Source organism: Budorcas taxicolor, chromosome 17, assembly GCF_023091745.1.
Source record: "Budorcas taxicolor isolate Tak-1 chromosome 17, Takin1.1, whole genome shotgun sequence".
NCBI lineage: Eukaryota > Metazoa > Chordata > Mammalia > Artiodactyla > Bovidae > Budorcas > Budorcas taxicolor.
This window is the reverse complement of record NC_068926.1, coordinates 71,581,379-71,599,219: the sequence shown is the minus strand read 5'-3', so window position 1 is coordinate 71,599,219 and position 17,841 is coordinate 71,581,379. Positions and strand designations below refer to the sequence as shown.

General features: G+C 63.4%; 1 protein-coding gene across 7 annotated transcripts in view; it reads left to right on the top strand.

Annotated features, from left to right (window-relative positions):
* SPECC1L (sperm antigen with calponin homology and coiled-coil domains 1 like) overlaps positions 1–14,713 on the top strand; it is an 86,307-nt gene extending 71,594 nt beyond the window's left edge. For 6 of the 7 annotated variants that reach the window (XM_052654513.1, XM_052654518.1, XM_052654514.1 and 3 more), the window contains 3 exons: positions 9,753–9,869; positions 11,955–12,014; positions 13,037–14,713. In XM_052654513.1, the coding sequence (XP_052510473.1) occupies positions 9,753–9,869; positions 11,955–12,014; positions 13,037–13,126 (267 nt within the window). In that variant the 3' untranslated portion in view covers positions 13,127–14,713. The remainder of the gene's footprint in view (positions 1–9,752; positions 9,870–11,954; positions 12,015–13,036) is intronic. The other variant, XM_052654515.1, reaches the window with a different exon arrangement.
* Positions 14,714–17,841: the final 3,128 nt, after the last annotated feature.

Genomic DNA, 17,841 nt, shown 5'->3' with positions numbered 1-17,841 from the left:
CGCTGCGAGCGTCCCTGCCCCATCCGCTCCCCTCCGTCCTAGCCTCATCTCCAGTGACTCAGGGCGGGAGGCTGGGAAGGCTGGGGCTTCTGTAGTCTAGAGGCTCCTGGGCCAGGCTCAGCGTTGGTTCAGTTTCCTCTGCTATATCTGGAGGCTTATGTCACAGGAATGGCTTCCCAGAGGTGAAAATCCAAAAGGTGCAGGCTGCAGATAAGGGTTTGATCTGAATCAAATTGAGGTTAGAAGTCTGAACTTTTTTTATTGTACATTGTCAGTTTGCATGGAAACTGGGTTCCCATACAGAAAGCTCTCATTGTTTGTAAATATCACCGTGCCCCAGGGCTTAAAATGCTTGAACAAAGGGAAGCGAGTGGCCACATTTGTGGTCCCACCCGTTCTTTCTGTGGACTCACACATTCTCACAAGCTCCCGCCAGTGAAGCGGTGGAAACTGCTGGTCTGACCGTCCTGACCTGGTGACTTGCCGCCTTGGTCCGGAGTGGCGGCTGGGCCAGGGGCTCACGCGGCCCCAGCAGGCTCTGCGGCCCGGGCTCGGCTCGGCGCGGCGGCTGCGGTGGGCGCGTGGGCTGCCCCTGTGTCCAGGGGCACTCTGCATGCCAAGCACAGCAGCTGGAGACCAGGTTTTCCCAGAACCGCCACGCACCTCCAGCGCTCTGTTGTTTAGCCGTGGTTTGACGGCAGCTGCTAACATGTGTTTCCGAAAAGGCCAGGGCTCTAATTTTTAAATTGATTGCTTAGTCAGCATTTTGATAAATTAGCTTGATCATCGTTTTAGTGTGAGGTAGGTGACAGTGCTCAGCCAGATACCCCATGGCGCAGTTAGGGTTTCCCGCACCCTGCGCGGGTCGGGGGGCCCCTGCAGCCCCGGTTGAGCCCCAGTTCCCGCTTTCCTAACCAGGCGTGTCCTCCAGGGCCTGCGCACTCAGGAAGGTGCTCAGAAGGAGTTACTGTCCCCCGGCCAGGCAGAGCCTCTCAGACGCGCCTGCTGAGGCTGCTCCGGCAGGAGGGGTCCGCGGGATCTTCGACTCCAGGACTCAGGGTCCCGCCCCTCGGCCTTCCTCCTCTCTTCCCACGGAACTCCACGAAGGCAGAGCAGCTGCTGGGGCTGGCTGACGGCCTGGCCTCCAGCGCTCGGTCAGCTCGAAGTCTCAGGAGTGCGTGTGTCCATCGGAGCCCGCGCTGCGAAGGCCACCCCTGAGACAGCCCTGGGAATCGTGATGATTTGGCCCCTGCGCTTGCCCTGGGGTCTCCCGACACCCAGCCCCAGGCTTTTCCCGCCAGGCAGTGCCCTAGGCTCCAGGAGATTTCCAGTAAGCAGGCCTTTTTATTCTATGAGGAATGCTGAGAAATAAGAGAGAAATCAGATAAGCAATGTTTTCAGGAGCTGCGTAATTTTTTTGCTAAAAGCAGAACCATTAAATTGTCTGGGTCACATAATCTTTATGTATCATCTCCAGCAGCTTGCACGGTCCTCACTCCCTTCCATCCTGAGAAGCCTTTTTCCTCTGTGCTTCAGTGACTTTGCACAGGAGGCCAGCATAACTGTGGAAGGCCACAGAGGAGTCAAGGTTTGACAGGTTAATTTCATCGCACGCGTGAGTTCAGCCTGAGGTCCGTCGGGAAGTTTGGGATGAGCGCTCCATTGGTGGAAGCCGCTTATTTGTGGAGGTGCTTCACGGCCGTGGGAAGGGTGGTTATCCTCCAGGCGCCATTGGGAGGGGAGCTGGGTTTCTTGCCAGCGGGCTCTTCAGTGCAGGGCAAAGCAGGCTGGCCGTCACCCAGCCAAGAGGGGGCGACGCAGGCTCGCCGGCATTGACGTGGCTCACGCATGCCCGTCGGTAGCACGCAAGGGGCACGGTTCTCTGCTCTGTCGGAAGCTCCCTCCCGCACACGTCTGGGTGGACCCTAACCGGGGCTGTCGGTGGACACCTCCCTGTGGCCAGGGCGGAGAGGGGGACAGGTAACGGCCCCTTGCCTCTTGTGACCTGGCGCAGGGGAGGGACGTGGAGCCCACGCTGATGGGCAGCGAGGCTCTGAGGGGGACTCAGGGCAGAAATACCGCCAGGCCACTTCTCAGGAGTCTAGGCCGTCTCTTAAGGAAGCGGAGACACTACTCATGCGACGCGGACCCCAGGTGAGAGGGGCCTGGGCAGAGCCTGGGTCAGGGAAGAGGGGAGGGGCTCTTGCCACGCATGCAGGGTGCCTGCGGGCTCACTGGGCCCCCCCAGCAGCCAGTAGGCAGCGCCCGTCAGCTCACAGCCCGGGGCTGGCCCTGCTGCAGTTTAGGCTGTGTTCAGTCACAAAATGCAAGATCCTGGGGACGGGCTGCAAAGGTGGGAAGCTGTGAGCCCGTGTAGAGCCTGGATCTGACTGTGGGTGTGGTCTGGGCTGCCCTCTTGCCCTTTAAGCAGATGTGCTGAGGGTGGGGTTGACCATGGCACAGATAAACGTCAGGTGTGTGGCGTGATGGTCTGACTACGCACACACGGAGTGTGACCACAGGAGGCTGAGCAAGCCTCGTCTCACATAGTGCGGAACAGAAAGATGTTCCGTGATGAGAACTGTAAGGGCCTACTCTCAACTTTGAGGTACAGCATACGGTGGTGTTGGGTCCCTAGGACCTGTTTATCTCCAAACTGCAGGTCTCTGCCCTCCGGTTCCCCTCCCCCACCCCACCTCTGGTGACCACAGATCTAATCTCTTTCTCCAAGTTTCTTTGCTCGTTTTTGAAGTACAGCAGCCCCACCGCAGCGCGAGGCAGGGCTCGGTGGCTCGGTGTCCTCGGCAGTAGTGGCCACCCCTGCTGCACGTGCTTGTCTTACAGCTTGCTGACCTTGCGTCCATGGACACGCCCCAGGGACTGCCCCCGCGCCAGACAGATGCCTCTCGCCTCAAGAACGTCCTGCCCTTGCCCTGCTGCCGCTGCAGCGCCTGCGTTTCTCTTGATTCTGTGTAAATGGAATCTCGGTGTGCAGTTTGGGGAAGGGTCTGGCTTTTCTCATCGAGCGTAATTGTTCTGAGATTGGTTTGTATTGTTCCGTGTCAGTAATTCATCTCCTTTCCCGGAGACTTGTCGGTTTACGGCTGTGTCCCCGTTCGGCTGTTGGTGGACACGGGGCTGTTTCCAGCCATCGTTTGTTGTGAGGAAAGGCCCCCTGGACCGTCTGTGTGGGCGTGTGTGGAGGCGTCTGAAAGTGGTGGTCTGAGAGGGTTGTGGACCCCGGCCCTCCCTGTCCTGGCCAGGGCGGGGCTCGGGCGGCCTCGGTCCTGTCCTGGCCGGGGTGGGGGGCATGGGTGGCCTCGGTCCTGTCTTGGCCCGGGGCGGGGTGGGGGGCTCTGGCGGCCTCGGTCCGGTCCGGTCCGGTCTGGTCCTGGCCTGGCCTGTGCTGTCCTGTCCTGCATGTGTGGTTTGGTTTCGGTTCTGCGGATGCCTTTGAGCCCGTGATGTTGGGTGTCTTTCCACGTACTCCCTCATGACACGTCCAGGACCCTTCTCCCTGAAGTGTGCATTGCGAGGTCACTCACTGCAGGGGAGATGTCATGCCGTCTGGATCGTGAGCCCTGCTTCAGGGAACTTCCAACATTCGTTTTGAAACAGCATTTCCATGCCTCTTACAGCGGTGCCTTTTCCTGGGCGATAGGCCGCCTTCGGAAGACAGACTTGTGGGCCTGGCGTTCAGACTCCTGCAGACCCCACCTCCTCCTCATGGCCCTCAGCCTCTCTGCCTGCGTCCTGACCCCTGTTACACCAGAAACCAACCTGTGTGCAAACTGAAACCAGGATGGGGGGCGGGGAGCGGGAGCCCTGCGGGAGGGCGCAGGCGAGGCAGGATGCCCCGCCCCACCCCACCGAGGGTCCCGGGAGCCACGCCCCTCTGGACGGGGCGTCCTTGGTCGGTGTAGAAGAAAGAGCAGCGGTTGCTGCCGGAGGCTGTGAAGGGAGCTCCTGACCAGGGGCGTGTGCTGAGCGGTTCTGTCCCCGCGTTGCCGCCTCCCTTGCGGCCCTGAGGGCGGCCTGGTCAGACAGGAGACCCCGGTGCTTGCAGGCCCCCTCCTCCTCGCGCGGCGTTCTGAGCGCGGCCTGGCCTCCCCACCGGGCCCAGGGCTGTGCTCGGAGCCTCTGCTCTTCTCTGGCGGCTGAGCCCTGGGCCACTGCCTTGCCTGGACTGTTTCTCAGATGTAAGGTGTTTGAATGAGCCCAGGTGTACGTTCTCTGTTCTGTCTTTGTAAAGTGGTGTCTTATTTTCAGCAGCCTTCATGTTCAGAAGATGAAACTTGTGTTGTAAAGCGCATTCTGTACTGAAGCCTCTGGATCCTCTGGCCTTTTCCCCTGGATTCTCCCTCCTTCCCTTCAGGGTGCTCCTAAGCCAGCCCTGGAGCAGCCTCTGCAGAGCCTGGCCCGCTGCCTGGGGTCGGGCATGCCATTTCCAAACGCATCCAGCGTGCAGCACGTGCCCCTCCGTCCTGTGGGTGTGCCTGTCTCGCGCGTCTGTTCCGCTCGGCAGGCGATTGTGTCGCTTCCGCTTCCGGCTCTGGTGCTGCTGTGAACGCTGCCGTGGGGGCTCGTGTCCATGCTGTCTGGGCGTGGCCTTCCCGGGGCCTGTGGTGACGCTCTGTGTACGTGGCCAGGGGTCATCTCCCTGCCCCGCAGCAGCTAGGATGGGGCTCTGGCTCCTCCTCGCCATCCCCAGCTTCTGGGGGTCCAGCTCTCAGGGCGCTGTGCAGCCGTCCCCAGCTTCTGGGCGTCCAGCTCTCAGGGCGCTGTGCAGCCATCCCCAGCTTCTGGGGGTCCAGCTCTCAGGGCGCTGTGCAGCCGTCCCCAGCTTCTGGGGGTCCAGTTCTCAGGGGTGCAGCCGTCCCCAGCTTCTCGGGGGGTCCAGCTCTCAGGGCGCTGTGCAGCCATCCCCAGCTTCTGGGGGTCCAGCCCTCAGGGCACTGTGCAGCCATCCCCAGCTTCTGGGGGTCCAGCTCTCAGGGCGCTGTGCAGCCATCCCCAGCTTCTGGGGGTCCAGCTCTCAGGGCGCTGTGCAGCCGTCCCCAGCTTCTGGGGGTCCAGCTCTCAGGGCGCTGTGCAGCCGTCCCCAGCTTCTGGGGGTCCAGCTCTCAGGGCGCTGTGCAGCCGTCCCCAGCTTCTGGGGGTCCAGCTCTCAGGGAGCTGTGCAGCCGTCCGAAGCTTCTGGGCGTCCAGCTCTCAGGGCGCTGTGCAGCCCGGCGGGGGAGGCGGTGGTGCAGGACAGTTCTGGCCTGGGGCTCCCGGGTTACCAGTGGTGTCCAGCTGCTTCTCCTGCGCTGCTGGTGGTCCGTCGGCCGTGGAGGCGTGTTGGCTCAGGGCCTCTGCCCCTTTCCGTGTTTGCGCCATTGGATTGTTTGCTGCTGAGTTGTATGTTCGTTTGTTTCTCATGGGAATTTTCAGATAATGACGCGCTTAAGCAGTGGCAACAGTAAAATGACCCTCGGGGACACGCCCAGGCCCAGGTGTCCTGGTTACTCCCCGCACCCCCAGGATTCCACGGAACATCGCCACTCATTTCGACACCATCCCTGTGGCTCAGGTGGTAGAGAATCCGCCCACAATGTGGGAGGCCTGGGTTCCATCCCTGGTCGGGAAGATCCCCTGGAGAAGGGTATGGCAACCCACTCCAGTATTTGTGCCTGGAGGATCGCATACAGAGGAGCCTGGTGGGCCACAAGAGCTGGACACAACCGAGCGGCTAAATGTGCACGCGCGCACACGCCTGTTCAGAGTTCCCAGTTGAATCCTGGTTAGCTTTACAGTTGATTTGCTTGAATTAAGATCCAAATAAGGTTCGCACATCGCCTTTTTTCCTTTCATTGTCTGTCTGGAAGGAGCTGGACAGTGTGCCCAGTGGAGCGTCTGTGTCTGGGCTTGGGGAGGCTAGCCCTGCAACGCTGTCCGGGGGTGAATTGGCTGGATCTGCCCCTGGCTCAGGTGTTGGGCAGAAGCCCCTGAGCTGTGGGGTTGAGTCCGTCTGTCCGTCCAGGCGGTGGGGTGGGGCCGGCGCACAGCACGGTTGCCAGATGGAGCTGCTCCAGCTGCCTGGCCCGGGGAGCCCTCTTCCCAGACGGGCTCCTTGGTGGCCGCCTGTCCCCGCTCTCGACCCTGGCCTGGCTCCCCAGCGGGCGGCGTCCCGAGTGGGGTCCGGCTGGCGACGCCCCCATGCTGCGGCGTCCTGCCGCTCATGCTTCTAGCCGCTTTGGTCTTCGGGGCAGTGGGCCTGCCTCCAGGCCACACGCTGGGGCCCCCAGACCTTGGAGAGCTGTGCCCAACTGACGACTGGCTCCCTGGGGCTGGGCAGGCTGGGGGCACCTGCACGGGCCTGGCCGTCCGTGCTGAGGCCTGGTGAGGGGCCTGGGTCCTGGCTGCCCCGCCTCCGCTTCACACACGAGTCCCGACGTGGGCGTTGTGACGAGCGGGCCTCCCTCCCTCCCCCGACCCGGAGCAGAGCCTGGCCAAGGGCCCGGGCAGACATGCACGGGGCACCACGGGCTGCTTCTCCGGGGCCAGCGGGGCCTCTGCTGACTGTCACTCGGGGGTCACTGGGGAGCCACAGAAACCGCCTCCTGCCAGCTCACCCTCTTTGGGCCCTGCCTCCCCACCATCCGCACCGAGGCTCTAACATCCCCAAACGCTGCCCCCCACCCAGGCTGAGGCCTGGAGGCCCCTGGGCAGGGGCTTGTCTGTGGCTCTGTCCTGCCTCCTGTCACCAGGCAGTGTGGTTGGCGGGAGACCCGCCGTGATGGCTGAGCTGGGGGAGGCTATGTGTTGCAGAGGCTAGCCACAGGCTCAGGCCCTCTGCCTTACTGCCTTAGAAAGGAAAAGTGTCAGTCGCTGAGGTGTGTCCAGCTCTTTGCAACCCCTGGACTGTACATAGCCCGCCAGGTCCTGGAGTGGGCTGCCATGCCCTTCTCTGGGGGACCTTCCCGACCCAGGGACCAAACCCACGTCTCCTGCATTGTGAGTGGAGTGTGGCTGTCTGTGCCGCCACCATGTGACGTTCTGGGGTGCGTTTGTGGCCCTTAATTAAAAGCCAGACAAGTGGCATCATGTTACGATGTCCTCTGACATAAAACTGTTCGTGTAGCTTCTTGAGCCTCAGAACCAGAGGTGGGTCCCGCCCGCTGCAAGGGACAGGCTGCGTCTGAGGTCAGGAGGGCCGCGGGTGGGGCAGCACCACGGGTGAGTCTGCGGAAGCTGAGACGGCAGCGGGGGCCCAGCACAGGCGGGCCGGCTGCCCGCGGGGCCCGGCGATGCTCCTGGGGTGGGCAGAGCACCCTGTGTGAGTCTGTGCCCAGGGCTCTGTGAGCTTTCACTTCGGCTTGTCCAGTGACCCCTCGTGTTTGTCCAGACTTAGACGTATCTCCACGGCAGGAAAGCCCCGAAGAGACAGCCCCGCAGGATCTGCAGTCGTTAATTACAGCTCGTGATTACCGTGTGAGTGTGTCTTCCGGGAGCACCGTTCCTCCTCGGAGGGCGGAGTGGTGAGCGGGAGGAGCTGCTCTGTTCCCCTCAGAAGGCGCGGCCTGGGGGCTCGGCGCTACAGTGTTTCTGGGGTGGGTCGACCTGCCAGGAGGAGGAGCCGGGCTGTGCAGGCGGGCCCTCCTCTGCCCTTGACAACCGTTTCCTAAGATGAGGAGCCCCCGTCAGACGGCTTGAGGAAGTCAGTGCAGGTCGCGAGGCCGTGCAGGTGGCGCCCCAGCCCTGCCGCGTCGAGGGCCCCTGTCTGCCGCACTCCCCCCACGCCCTCTCCCTTGGGCTCCTGGTTTGTCTGCCCGTGGGCCCTTCCCCGTGTCCGCTCAGGGCAGGTGCCCGCGGCCCAAACGCCCAGGAGCTCTGAGCGCGGACGAGGGCTGGCATGTCCCACCTTGTTTCTCAGCCCCAGGGGCAGCGTCATCTCCCTGCTGTCCGTGCTCTGGCTGTGTCGGTTCACATAGTGTGACTTTTCCGCCCCAAACGTGAAGAGGCGGACGGTGAGACGCAGCACAGGTGTGGCCTCCTGCCCCGTCTCAGGGCGTGGCTGCCTCCCCAGGGTCGCTGGTTGGGCCTCTGGCTCGTAGGGGCCACAGTGGGGGTCTGGGCTTTGGTCATTTCGATACAGAAGTTGGTGGTCAGCGCCCTGGGACCCTTGTGTCCACGGGCTTTGAAGGCTCTGGCAGGCCTCGTACCCGGTGCTGCCTGACCGTGGGCCCAGCCGCTTCCTGCGGAGCTGGGGTCTGCTGCGGCCGCTGAGGCCAGGCACGTAGGCGGCTCTGCCAGCCCGGCCGGTCGCTGGGCAGGAAGTGGGGCGTGCTTCCTCCAGGCCTGCGTGAGTGGCCGGGGCGCAGCCTCGCCTGTGCGGAGCTGGACATGTCGTCAGGCACTCCGTCTCTGCTGCCCACAGGCCGCCCGTGTCCTGGCTCCTGGTCGGGGCGCTGCACCCCCAGGACTGGGTAGAGGGATCCCACAGGGGTCCTGTGACCCGGGCCTCCGCGGGGAGCACGCGTCAGTGTGTGGGAGCGTGGAGACCCTGCCGTGGGGGCCCTGCCCCCTCAGGGGCCATGGACAGGTGGCCTCCTTCCCATCCTGGTTTCTCCCACTGGCTGCATCCTGAGATCCCCGGGAGGTCACGGGGGCAGGTTGGCCGTGGTGGTGACTGCGGCGTTGCAGAGCAGAGGCCGTGAGGGCGGCCAGCCCGCCGGAACTGTCGTGTGGTCCCGGTAGGGGCCGGTGCCACAGGGCTCCCGGGCCTCGGTGTGGGGGGCTGGCTCTGCCCTTCGCTGGCCGTGGCAGGCCCACCGCACGCTACCCCACTTGCCCTGGAGCTCTCGGCAGGTCTGTGCCCCCTTGGCACCTCGACCTGGTCACTTCCGTCAGCACAGTCTACGAACAAGGCCTGCAGGCTGGCTCGTCACCCCCAGCGGGCAGGTCTCAGTGCCTGCAGTCAGCGCCCGACAACTCCTTTTGGCAACAGCTTGTGTCCACCCCCCTGTGGCTTTGTCAGGAGCCCTGCCCTGGGCCCCGGGCCCCGGGCCCCATGTGGGGTCACGACCTAACCATCTGCACAGGGGTCGGTGGGCAGCCTTGGTGGAGCTCCCTGCAGACACAGGGCCAGCTCTGTGACCGCTGCTCAGGGTGCGGGGCGCGGTGCCCTGGGCATCCCCTAGGAGGGCGGCCCTGAGACAGCACCCAGGACGTTCCGGGCTGGGGGCACTCGCTCTTCAGTTCATGGCATTCTCATAAAGCATGTGCGTTTCCAAATGTAATCGTGAGTTTCTGCTTCAAAAGGATTCTTGCAAATAAGGGTAAAGGCTACTTTCTAGCTGACCTGCTCTGCCATAAAGTAAGAGGCTCTGAGGGGCGTGGCGCGTCTGTAGTCGGGACAGTGCAGCCTGGACATGGACTTGGGTGCTTGTCGGAGCCCAGCTGACCCTTGGACACGCGCCGCGGGGGCCTGCCGCCCGTGTCATCGGCTCCGGGTGTCCCCACTACAGACTGGCGCCGTGCCCTCACTGTGAGGTGGGGCGTCCTGTGAGTCGTGGGGTGCGGGGCGGCTGGACACAGCTCTTCCGAACACAGAGGCGCTGCCCCCGGGGCCCCTGACACCAGCTGGCCCGGGCCCAGGCCCCCAGCCCGCCTGCCGGGACTCAAGGCCTCCGCGCCCCCCCCCCACCCCCCACCGTGACCTGAGGAGCCCTGGGGCGGGGGGGCCACTCACGTGTTTTCTTTCCCTGCAGAACATTGACATCACCAACTTCAGCAGCAGCTGGAACGACGGGCTGGCCTTCTGCGCCCTCCTGCACACCTACCTCCCCGCACACATCCCCTACCAGGAGCTCAGCAGCCAGGACAAGGTGCCAGCACGCGGCCGAGGCGGAGGGGCCCTTCCAGGGTGCAGGCGGTGGGCTCGGAGCTTGGCGAGGAGAGTGGTCTGGGCAGCACCACCCAGGCCAAGCCAGGCTCCTCCCCATCCGGCTGGGGCCAGCTCAGTGCAGCTCAGCTCACTCACTCAGTCGTGTCCAACTCTGCGACCCCATGGACCGCAGCACGCCAGGCCCCCCTGTCCATCACCAACTCATGGAGCTTACTCAAACTCATGCCCATCGAGTCAATGATGCTATCCAGCCATCTCATCCTCTGTCGTCCCCTTCTCCTCCCGCCTTCAGTCTTTCCCAGCATCAGGGCCTTTTCCAGTGAGTCAGTTCTTCACATCAGTTGGCCAAAGTATTGGAGTTTCAGCTTCAGCATCATCCCTTCCAGTGAATATTCAGGACTGATTTCCTTTAGGATGGACTGGTTGGATCTCCTTGCAGTCCAAGGGACTCAAGAGTCTTCTCCAACACCACAGTTCAAAAGCGTCAATTCTTCATTGCTCAGCCTTCTTCACAGTCCAACTCTCACATCCCTACGTAACTACTGGAAAAACCATAGCCTTGAGTAGCGGACCTTAGTCGGCAAACTAATGTCTCTGCTTTTTAATATGCTGTCTAGGTTGGTCATAACTTTCCTTCTAAGGAGTAAGCGTCTTTTAATTTCATGGCTGCAGTCACCATCTGCAGTGATTTTGGAGCCCAGAAAAATAAATTCAGCCACTGTTTCCACTGTTTCCCCATCTGTTTGCCATGAAGTGATGGGACCAGATGCCATGACCTTTGTTTTCTGAATGTTGAGCTTTAAGCCAACTTTTTCACTCTCCTCTTTAACTTTCATCAAGAGGCTTTTGAGTTCCCCTTCACTTTCTGCCATAAGGGTGGCGTCATCTGCGTATCTGAGGTTATTGATATTTCTCCCAGCAGTCTTGACTCCAACTTGTGTTTCATCCAGCCCAGCCTTTCTCATGATGGACTCTGCATAGAAGTTAAATAAGCAGGGTGACGATATACAGCCTTGACGTAGTTCTTTTCCAGTTTGGAACCAGTCTGTTGTTCCATGTCCAGTTCTAACTGTTCTTGACCTGCATCTAGGTTTCTCAAGAGGCAGGTCAGGTGGTCTGGTATTCCCATCTCTTTAAGAATTTTCACAGTTTGTTGTGATCCACACAGTCAAAGGCTTTGGCATGGTCAGTAAAGCAGAAACAGATGTTTTTCTGGAACTCTCGTGCTTTTTCCATGATCCAGCGGATATGGTGGCTCAGAGGTTAAAGCGTCTGCCTCCAATGTGGGAGACCCGGGTTCGATCCCTGGGTCGGGAAGATCCCCTGGAGAAGGAAATGGTAACCCACTCCAGTATTCTTGCCTGGAGAATCCCATGGACGGAGAAGCCTGGGAGGCTACAGTCCACGGGGTCGCGAAGAGTCGGACACGACTGAGCGGCTTCACTGCTCACTACTACTCACTAGCAGATGTTGGCAGTTTGATCTCTGGTTCTTCTGCCTTGTCTAAAACCAGCTTGAACATCTAGAAGTTCAGGTTTATGTACTATTGAAGCCTGGCTTGGAGAATTTTGCGCATTACTTTGCTAGTGTGTGAGATAAGTGAAATTGTACAGTAGTTTGAAGGTTATTTGGGGTTGCCTTTCTTTGGGATTGGAATGGAAACCAACCTTTTCCGGTCTTGTGGAAAGGGATTCGATCTGATAGAGCACCTGAAGAACTATGGACGGAGGTTCGTGACATTGTACAGGAGGCAGGGATCAAGACCACCCCCCAGAAAAGGACAGGCTCAGTGCACCCGAAGCCTTCTGCCCCCAGCGCCCCGCCTCGGGGCCCCTCCTGCCCTTCAGATGACTTTGAAGACCCCCCCCCCAAGGGGAAAACTATTTCACAAGTGTTTCTTATTAGCTTTGGGGGTGTCCAGGCAGCTCAGGTCGACCTTGTTTGGGGGTCACTGCACAGCTGTGAGGGCAGGAGGGCCCAGGGCGGCAGTCAGTGCGGCAGGTGTGGGCAGGCTGGTGGCCCTGCCCGGCCTGCTCACACGCCCGTCCCGTGGCTTTTCTTCCAGCGGAGGAACTTCACGCTGGCCTTCCAGGCGGCCGAGAGTGTCGGCATCAAGTCCACACTGGTGAGCCCTCGCCCTGAGGGGGCGGCTGCTGGGCGGGGCCCGGGGCCCTGCGCCAGCTGCGGGGACTCCCTTGGGAGGGTGCGGACGGCCCCCCACCGTGCACCCCATGCCTCACACTGAGCACCCAGGGCGGGCCCTGAGCTGGGGTGGGCAGGGTCACCGTTGGAGGCGCACCCCAACAGCCCGGCCTGTGCCACAGTGGAGGGCGGGGCCCGGGGCACAGGGCGCCCGGGGCCGCCCTACTCAGGGCAGACTTTCCTGTGGGGGCTGCTGTCTCATCAGCAAGTCTGACTTCAAGGGAGAAAACGCTGTGTCCAAGTACAAAGCCTGCCCCCCGCACCAGAGACACACAGCTTAGTGTGTCCACAGAGTGAGGGACCCCACAAGGCCAGGTCAGGAGCCCCCAGGGCTACCTCCCAGTCCAAGGGTGCCTGCTGCCTGCCTTATAGCAACCAATGGCTTTGAACGAGTGTTCACACTCGTCTTTACCCTGCAGAAGTGTTTGCGCAGAGTTCCATAAATATGTCTTGCAAGCTCACAGAAGCATGTGGTTTTGAGTGGTTTCTGTTCGATTGTAAACGTAGAGACAGAAGTCACAGTTATGCAGTGGTTCCCTTGTCTGGGAGGTTCACGCCACGTGTAAAGTTCTGATGTCTAAGAAGCGGGCAGTCCCCACCCTGAAAGCTTCCCGTTGAGGCTCTTCCACTGACCACGCCGTGCTCCTTCTCCCCGTCCGGCTGCCCCATACTCGTCTCTGCCCTGCATCCCCGGCTCTCTGGTGGGGGCCTCCCACCCGCTTCCCGGCAGCATCGTCCACACCTGCAGGCCCCGGGGTCACGGCTGGGGGCTGTGCAGTGGCCTGCAGGGCACACACGCGTGGGGGTGAGCGCTGTTGAGCCTTGGGCGGCCCTGGGCCCGGCGGGGATGGAGCAGCGTCCTGCCCCCTGGCCTGTGTGACAGGTGGGGCGGGGCCCGGAGCCCACGGGCCACCCACGTTCTAACGGAGGCATCCTTCCCCTCAGGACATCAATGAGATGGTGCGGACCGAGAGGCCCGACTGGCAGAACGTGATGCTCTATGTGACCGCCGTCTACAAGTACTTCGAGACCTGAGCGCCTGCGGCCCATCACCAGGGCCCAGCGCCCACCGCTCCGTGCCCGGCAAGCTTCCTGCACTCCGGCCGCCCGCCCCGCGGAGACGTGGCCTGTGGCCCGACCCTCTCACCCGCCTGGGTCGGAGCCGTGGTGGGAGGCTCATCCTCCGCCAGCCGGGGCATGTGGCTTCCTGCGCCTGCAGCTCTGGGGAGCACCTCGGCCACCCACCCGAGACCCGGAGTCAGGAGCCTGCCAGGACCTGCCCGCCTCCAGCCCCCAGGCTCCCGCTCACAGACGTGTCAGCTGCCCTCCAGCTCCAGGGGCCTGGAAACCTGGTGCCAGCTTCAAGGTCCTAACAGATGCATCCTCCACAAGCAGTTCTTGAGTTAAAAAGTGTTTTTCTTAGCAATACTGGGGGGAAGAGCTCCTGTTCTCTCAGTACCAAAGTTAAATCGTTTTACTAAGCATAGCGATGAAACAGCATCCGGACATGAGGCGGTGAAAGCCAGGACCAGCGTCGCGAGAAACCGGAGGAAAAGCTGAGCGAGCCGAGGCCCAGACACTGCGACTTCAGCCCCTGCAGCGCTCGGACATGGCCTGCCTCCAGCAGGTGGACAAAGTGCCTTAGCTCTGCAGGCCAGGCCGCATCCTGGTGACCAACCTCGGCCCGTCCTGGGGCCCGGGAGCTGCTGGGGTGACCTGCGTCCAGAACCCAGACTGGCAGGCGGAAGGGCGGCCCGCATCCCGGGGGCTTGTGGTGAGGAGGCAGCCGGGTGGCGGGCGCTGTGGCTCCGTGAGGCGGGAGGTTCTGGACCAGGGCACAGACGGGCTGCCAGCCGGGCAGACGGGGCCGGGATGGACTGCTGGCCTCACTCGGCAGCTCCGTCTGGGGAGGCTCTGGGTGGAGCACCGTTGTCAGCCGTGAGCAGCGCCTGGCCGGAGCCCAGGGCCCCGGAGGACACCTGCCGGCCGCCCTGCCAGGCCTCGCGTCTGCTTTGCGGGCACCGCTGGTCCTGCCTGGTGGCCGTCGGGGAGAAGGGCCGCGCTGCACGTCTCTCCCCTCGGCTCCTCCCTCTCCCGCACTCGTGGCAGCCTGCGTGCCCGGCCTGTGGCTGCGACTGAGTCTTATTTATTAAGTGGGGGCCACTTTCCTGTCCAGCGGAGACCTCCCAGGGTCTGCAGGCCGCTCACTGTCCCTGGCGGCGCCTGCTGCAGGGCCTGGGGTGGGGGCCCCGGTATCCCCTAGGGGAGGGCCCGGCTTCGGCCCAGGGCTGGTGGGGCTGCAAGGGGGTCTCCCGGGGCCCCTGCTGCCTCCGAATACAGCCCGTGTGGCCCGGCTCTCGGTCCGCACAGGGGTCCCACGAGGAGACTGCAGGAGGCCCGTCGGGACTGCCGGCTCTCAGGGGCAGTCTGGACGGCCTGGTCCCAGACGTGCCGCCAGGCCCAGCCTGCCTGCAGCCAGGGCGCCAGGGGCCAGCTGCTTCTTCCCACCAAGCACAAGCTTCCTGCAAAAGGACCCGTGGGCTTTTTCTTGACAACAGAATTCTGCTGACGACACCCTGAGTTTTGTTCTATTAAATACTCCTGAATGTATTAAAAGTGCTGTAAAACCTCGGCTTGGGCTCTTCTGGGTCTCTGTGAACAGGACGCTCGCTGCTTCCGGGGTCTGGCTGTGCCGGGAGCACAGCTGACTCGGGGCCCGTGGGCAAAGAGGTGTCCTGGGGCCCATGGTGGGGCTCGGCCATCTGCCTGCGTGGCGGGGGCCACGGCCCGAGCGACCCCCGGCCTGGGCAGGCACCACACCCCCACTATGGGCAGATGCTGCTCCGCTGGGGGAGGGCGCCTTGAGGCTTGCTGGGTGTTTTCAGAAGTGTATCTTCTTGAAAATAATCTTGAGAACATTTAAAATTATAAAGAAACAAATGAAGCCAACTCTCCGTGGCGCCCAAGCAGTCAGCCTTTGTTCCTCGTGTGGAGGGGCCGACTGCACGGCCCAGCCGCAGCATGCCACCTGGCACACGGTGCGGTCCTGTTGGTGCGGGGCGACGTGGGCGTCCCTCCCTGGCCCGCAGCCCCCTCCCCAGGTCAGAGCCTCGTCTGCTGCTGCCCCGCCGGGGGCCGTCCAGCAGCAGCCAGAGACTGCACTGCCCGCAGACCCTGCTTGAGGCAGCAGGCGGAGAGGCGCCACCCTGGGCGGCGGGAGGCAGACACCCACCCGCTGCCGTGCCAGCCTCCTCCACGGGGCTGGGGGGCGCGGGGCACCCTGGGCTCGGGGAGGTCTGGCTGTCGCAGAGCTGGGGGGTGCGGGGTGCCCCGGGCTCTGGGAGGCCTGGCTGTCCAAGGTGGCCCCTCAGTGGGGGCTCCGAGCCTGCAGGCCCTGGATTTTGTGGGGGGTGAGTGGGGTTCTCACTGGGGCCCAGGTCGCTAGGAAAGCGCTGACAGTGTCAGGACGGGGCTCCAGGCTTCGTGGTTCTGAGACCTGCCCCTTGGTTGGGAGCGCTTGGGGTGTGGAGGAAGGGCCAGGAACTGGGGGGCTGTGGGGGAGGTCTGGGGGCTCTTCCTGCGAGCTGTGCCAGGCCCGGGGCACTGGGGCCCCCAGAAGGCAGCATCTGCGTCCTTTGTGTGTCTAGGGTGGTCAGGGTTTTAAGGAGGGAGCCACCATGAGGTCTGTAGCCTCAGCTGGCCTACCAGGAGGCCTGGGGAGGGGCCTGTGGCCACAGGTCGCCAGCACCTGTCAGGCAGGACGCGGGGACACCCATTTGCCCCCAGGTCTGCCTCCATCTCCCGGGGGGACCGCCTCTGCAGCAGGGTAAGCCCGGGAAAGGCCCCCACGGACCCTGCCCCCCGTGAAGCGCAGTGGGGAGCTGGCTGCTGGGGGTGGGGCAGCTTTGATAGCCTGGCTGCTGCTGCGGGCAGTGCCCAGGCCACCATTGTTCAGGAAAAGGCCCCGCTCCACCTGGCCTCAGGTTCCCCGCCCACAGGGACGCGCCCAGATCCTCCAGAGGCTCGGGGTTCCTGGAGCGCTCATCTCCTGGGCCTAGCCAGGCCAGGGACTGCAGTCACCTCCACAGTTCCGGAGCCTCCCCCTCGCAGAGGAAGGCCTCGTGGGCACTCGCGACGGCCTGGCAGCTCTCAGGGACCCTGGCCCCGGCACCCTCCGGGTGCTTCACCCCACGTCTGGCCTGCTGCTGCTGGTGCAAGCCTGCCGCCCCAGAGCCGGCCCAGCTGGGGGCCGGAGGCCGTGGAGCTGCATCCTGGATGGGGACACACAGCCCATGGGAGTGGGCTGGGGGGAGCCCAGCTGGCCCCCCGCCTGGCCTGAGCAGCTGGGCCTGGACGGAAGAAAGGGTGGGTATCTGCAGCTTCCACAGGCTGGCGTGGGGCTGGGCAGGAACACCATGGCCCACGAGGGGCCTGCCGGGCACCCCGCCCCCGTCACCTCGGTGCAGCTGCCGGCTCGCAGGGCTCCCCCTGGCCCGGCACAGCCCCGGAGGAGCGCGCTCAAGAACCCCAGGTGGCGGGCAGCAGAGGATCGCCACGGGGACGCGAGACCTGCTGAAGGGCCCCTCTCTGTGCCTGCCTCCTGTCCACTCCGGGCAGAGGCTCGTGGCAAATGACACAGGCCCACTGTAGCAGAGGCCCACCCCCCACTTCTGCCGGAAGCCTGGGGACCCTGCTGTTTCCAGGGCAGGGGGGTCCAGTGCCTGGGGAGCTGGCTCTAGGGCCGGAGTCCCGCCTGGCCCAGCCGACCACCCCCATCTCGAGGACACAGCTACTCCAGGCCTGGGGCACCCACACAGAGGAGGGGCTTCCCACTGGGCCCTGCGGGTGAAATCCGAGGGCTTTGCCCCTCTGGCCCACGCTGGCTTCAGCCCCTGGGCACTGGCTGGGGCCAGGCCACACCTGCGGAGGTCTGGGTAGGAAGGCCATTGGGACCCGGAAGGGAACTGGGGACCCACGCTGGGGGGCTCGGGGGTGAGCGTGACCTGGGGTCGGCTGAATGTTGGTCGCCGCCTTATGAACCCCCGCCAACCCCAGGTGACTCTCAAGCAACTCCCAGGATGTTTGCTGAGTGAGGACTTGAGTGAATGTGGGCCGAAGGGTTTTGTCCCCGCTGTAGGAGTTTGTCCCACCGGAGGGCCTAGAAGCCGGGGAGGGAAGCCGAGCACCTGGAGGGTGGTCCTTCATGGTCTGAGTGGCACAGCTCCGGGGGCGGCAGGGCAGAAAGACAACAGCCCTACTCTACAGGTGAGGCAAGGGGCCCCCCAAAGCCGGCGGGAAAGCCACAGCACCAGGGTCCCCACTCCCCAGCCGACAACGGTGAGTGCGGGGGAGGGGAGACAGAGCCAGCTGGGCTGGACCAGAGCCCCGGCTGGGGGGTGGGGCGAGGGGGCTGAGCCCAGGGGTCATGGGCACGTGCTCCCACGCCTCTCCCTGAGGCCTCAGGGTCCCATCCTGGTTCCCCCAGCCCTCCTCCTGTGCCTCCCTGTGCCTGGGGAGGGGGCCCCTGGACATCAGCGGAGACAGGGAGCGGGGGTCCCCTCTGGCTGAATGGGGCGGGGGACGAACTGGGGAGGTTGCACCCCCAGAAAGAGGAGCCCCTGCTTCCCTCCTGTGCTTCCCCCGAACCTGTGGGCTTGCTGCAGAGACAGCTGTCCCCCTCAACCCACCCTCCACCCCCGGGGCCAGCAAACAGCACCCCTACCCCGGGGTTCCTGCGAACCCTTGGCTGT